This window comes from Perca fluviatilis, chromosome 8, assembly GCF_010015445.1.
Source record: "Perca fluviatilis chromosome 8, GENO_Pfluv_1.0, whole genome shotgun sequence".
In the NCBI taxonomy this organism is placed as follows: domain Eukaryota; kingdom Metazoa; phylum Chordata; class Actinopteri; order Perciformes; family Percidae; genus Perca; species Perca fluviatilis.
Genome location: NC_053119.1, coordinates 18,171,524 through 18,175,634, shown reverse-complemented (window position 1 = coordinate 18,175,634; position 4,111 = coordinate 18,171,524). Strand labels below are relative to the sequence as shown.

General features: G+C 37.8%; 1 protein-coding gene across 1 annotated transcript; it reads left to right on the top strand.

Annotated features, from left to right (window-relative positions):
• Positions 1-669: 669 nt before the first annotated feature.
• Positions 670-3,822, top strand: aagab (alpha and gamma adaptin binding protein). The gene is made up of 10 exons (XM_039808960.1): positions 670-851; positions 1,226-1,416; positions 1,507-1,603; positions 1,686-1,775; positions 1,860-1,943; positions 2,049-2,128; positions 2,309-2,405; positions 2,606-2,710; positions 2,881-2,930; positions 3,266-3,822. Exons 1-10 carry the CDS (start codon positions 758-760, stop codon positions 3,341-3,343), a joined length of 966 nt encoding a protein of 321 aa, XP_039664894.1. The 5' UTR covers positions 670-757; the 3' UTR covers positions 3,344-3,822.
• Positions 3,823-4,111: the final 289 nt, after the last annotated feature.

Below are 4,111 nucleotides of genomic sequence, written 5' to 3'. Positions count from 1 at the left end.
ATTAATGTAAACATATATTAATCATTTATTGTTGGAGCTTTTTGGGGCGATGCTTTGCCTGAAAGGGCTCTAAAAATATTCCACTCTAAAACAAGGGAAGTGCATTTAATGCATGTCATTTTGTGCATTTTTACTTTTTATATGATTTATCATGTGATTTATACGCCTACGCCGGAGGCAATCTGTTATTTATTTTATCGATTTTATCCATGGACGTATTAAGATTTTGTCCACTGTAACCAGAATATTTTGTGTAAGAAGAAGAACTGGGCAAACAATTCAATTTCAGGATCAAGACATTTTTGTATGTTTTGAAGGTAATGTTAAATATGTTATTTTTTTGTGCAGTTAATTTTATTATTGCGAACATTTCACATTCACACGAAGAAATGGGCGGACTCCAAACCAAACTTTAAATTATTATTTTTTTTATCAAGAACTGCTTTAATATTGCAACACTGTAATTTACTTTAAATATAGGAAGACAATAAGGCTAATTGTGTGTTTGATAACTCATGGAACTATGATACATGGATATGCATAGTATCGACAGTTTTGTGTGAATATAATGTTCATGTCATAGAAATAAAACAAAAATATAAACTTTTTTTTCATTCACTTGTGTTATTTAAATAAAGTTTTTTTAAAATAACTTTGTACCGGAAGAGACCGTTGCAGCGCCTCCGGTCAGAGTTGAAAGGTTACAACGTCACGTCAAGCTAGCAGCTAAAGAAGCTTGTCCTAAATATTATAAAAAATGTCAACTACAGAAGAAGACACTGAGATGACTATTCCATGTGCGCTCATCACTAGCTGTGACAGTGGGTTTGAAGAAGAAGAGCTAATAAAACGTAAGTTTAGCAAAGCTTAACGTGCATGATTTGGCAAACAGGCTAACGTTAACGCTAAACAAAGCTAACTTGCTCTTAGCACAACAGATGACATTTGGTAGCGCCTGTATGTTGCTAGTTACGTTACAGGCTAATAACCAATATGTCTGTGTTTGTAAAGCTAGTTAGTGTTTTTTTGTGCGGGGCTGATATAAAACGGCAAAGGTAAGGCTGAATCGGGTTACATACGCACCTTATTCCATCAGCAGCTAGCCGGTGGTCACAGTGAAAGCAAGTTTATCAACTTGCCAAACCTTAACACTAACTAACCCTAACCCAGTGTAAAGTCTTTATTTGTATTTGTGATTCATAATCATAAAAGGTGTGTTTTTCAGAGATCCTCAGTTCGAAGACTTTGCCCGAACCGATCAAGCAAGAAGATGCAGTAGCCTGGTATCCATGGACCATAAACAACAAATATTATACAGCGGATGTCAGGCTATGTGTTGTACCAAGCACCTTTCAAATGTCATCGGAGATTGCCCAGTCCATGCAGGCTTTCATCGCGTATTTTGACAGTACAGTGGTACGTAATAATTAACTATCGTTTGAGAATATCTTCAGTATGTCCTGTGATACATGTGCAACGTTTATAATGTGTACATGGTGTTTGCAGAAGGACGGTCTGGAAAAGCTACTTCCTTGGATATCAGTGGTGGAAGATCTTGCTCCAGAGGTGCTCATTCTGGTGTGTGACAGAGTCTGTGAAAATGGTTAGTTCTGACGTATGGTTGGATTATTTATGGTGTTGGTTGGAACTGGAATACAACCCCTGAAATTCAATTTGTATTCAAGGGGTCACCAGACATGAAGCACAACAGTGGTGTTTGGCTCATGCCTTTGAGCTGGTGGAGCTCAATCCACAGGAGTTGCCAGATGAGGATGGTGAGTTTTACAGACAGCAGAAAATCCAATGACACTATTTTGCAAATTTTGTACTCATTTACATTGTCTTTGTTGTCTTATCAGATGACTTTCCAGAATCCACAGGAGTAAAGAGAATTGTCCAGGCTCTCAATGCCAATGTGTGGTCCAGTGTGGAGATGAAGGATGGTGAGATGACATCACCAATACAATTACCTGTTGCACTTTACCCTGACTATATAATTTATCTCTGTGTATGTATGGTATGTGACAGTTTATATCTCTATTTAATAGGGCACAATCAGGGCTTTGGTCTGATGAGTAGTTTGGTCGCCGCCAGACACAACAACCCACACAGCTGTCAAGATCCACAAGTCAGTGGCAATTTTGTTGTTACCATATACTTTGATTGTAATTTCAATTATATTTGTAATTGACTTTCAATTTGTTTTACTTCTTTCTTGTGTATCATCAATCCATTTTCATTTAAATGGGATTTTAAATCTGTCAGTGTTCAATGAGGCATGCTAACCCTAGCTTCTTTTCTGTGGCAGTCTTCCAGCTTGCCAGTAGAGGGCTCACTTGTTAGTGAAGAAACTAACCATACAGAAAGTAGTGCAAACACAGACACACAGGAAGACACGGTAGTTGGTAAGTGAACAACTCCTGATGAAATCTGTTTTTTGCTAACATCTAAAGTATCTCCCCCCAACCCCCCCCAAAAAAAAACTGGTGTTGATCCTGCTGTCACATTTTCATCAGTATGTTCACCCAAAACATTGATATCTTGATCATTGGAGGTGACATTTTAATGTTAAGTTATTAATATTCACTTGTGTTGATTCTCTCAGATGCAATGACTGATTTGGACATTCGGGAACTTGCTAATCTCACGGCTGGAGATGCAGATGTGGATAACTTTGAACGTCTCTTTACCAAATTAAAAGAGATGAAAGGTAATTAGGGAATGAAAAGGGAACGCACAACTGTGTCAGCAAAAGCTTTGTTGGCCATTTGTAAATCTTACAGGATGTGTGTTTTTACCTTGCTCTCATTGTTGGTGTGGAGGTCAAATAGAGCTGAAGCCATTTACAATGTTTGCATTTTTCTTATTTTCAACCTGCAGACAAAGCTTCTTCATTACCTCATGATCAGAGAAAGGTTCATGCAGAGAAGGTAAGCAACTGTATTAACCCCTGGTTACAAGACACCAAGACTAGAACCTGTTCATGTTTACAATCTGTGTATCCTGGTTATATAAATGATTTACCTGAAATTGTTTCCAACAGTGTATCACAAGCCAATAATAGTATCTTCACAACCTCAACCTATTGTCAAACTGCCCAATAGATAATGTGACAGATAACATGTTAGTTTTAGTTTGAATTTAATTGTAGGAGCATGTTTCAGTAGCTTATTAAGTTTTAATTAGATTGGCTCAATAAATTGTGTAGATAAACATCTTGATATAAACTCTAGTATCAAGTATTTACATAAAATCTACTTTCCAGGTAGCAAAAGCGTTTTGGATGGCCATTGGTGGTGATGAAGATGAGATAGACGGGTTATCATCAGGAGAGGAAAGCTAAAAGCGGCTACCTGTGACTCAGTCTCTTTTCTCCTGGTCCTCCTCCTTTCCTGGGGCTCCCACAAGATCCAGCGCCCTTTGACTTGCTTCTTGCACCTGGAAAGTGGAGATGCTTACAGATGGTACTGTAGGCATAGTCATGTTTAGAAACGTGTGAACTTAAAATGAAATGATTGCAATACTGGTGTATATTGAGAAGCAGTTAAATATCTTAATTAGGGATAGAAGAGATCCAACGGATGGCCCTCAGTCTTCTCCTGTGGGTCCCTCACCATGCTATAAGTCCTGAGTGAACCTCAACACCTGATGGCGTTGGAGGTGGAAAAACAAATCAGAATTATGTGGGCTTTGATTTATGTGTATGTCCCTTAGGTACAGTTGTCACATATATTTGCAAGTGACATAATGTGCCTTATCCTTAGAGTTGTAAGACATTTAATCCACATTCTGTTGAATCAACATAAAGACATGTGATTTTAATTTGTGCGTGCATGTATTTATTGTGAACACAACTGTTGCACTACATGGTTGCAAACACCTTATGCTTACAAAGAAGATATGCAGACTAGAAAAATAAGAACACCTGAATGCTGCAATTAAGTACCCCCGCAAAAAATTAAATGCTATTGCGGTGCTGTATTTTACATTATACTGAAGTGTGGGAAATGCTATCTCAACTTAACATTTGTGGAGTAGCAGAAATGTAAAACGCCTTACATATGACATCCAACATAAAACAACCACAAACTACTGCCTCAAAGGTTGCTTC

Bases quoted from the DNA above. Each gene is read 5' to 3' on its own strand.
- aagab (XM_039808960.1), top strand. From the start codon at position 758: ATGTCAACTACAGAAGAAGACACTGAGATGACTATTCCATGTGCGCTC. The intron at 852-1,225 runs GTAAGTTTAGCA...TGTGTTTTTCAG, and splicing joins AGAAGAAGAGCTAATAAAAC to AGATCCTCAGTTCGAAGACT. The intron at 2,711-2,880 runs GTAATTAGGGAA...TTCAACCTGCAG, and splicing joins CAAATTAAAAGAGATGAAAG to ACAAAGCTTCTTCATTACCT.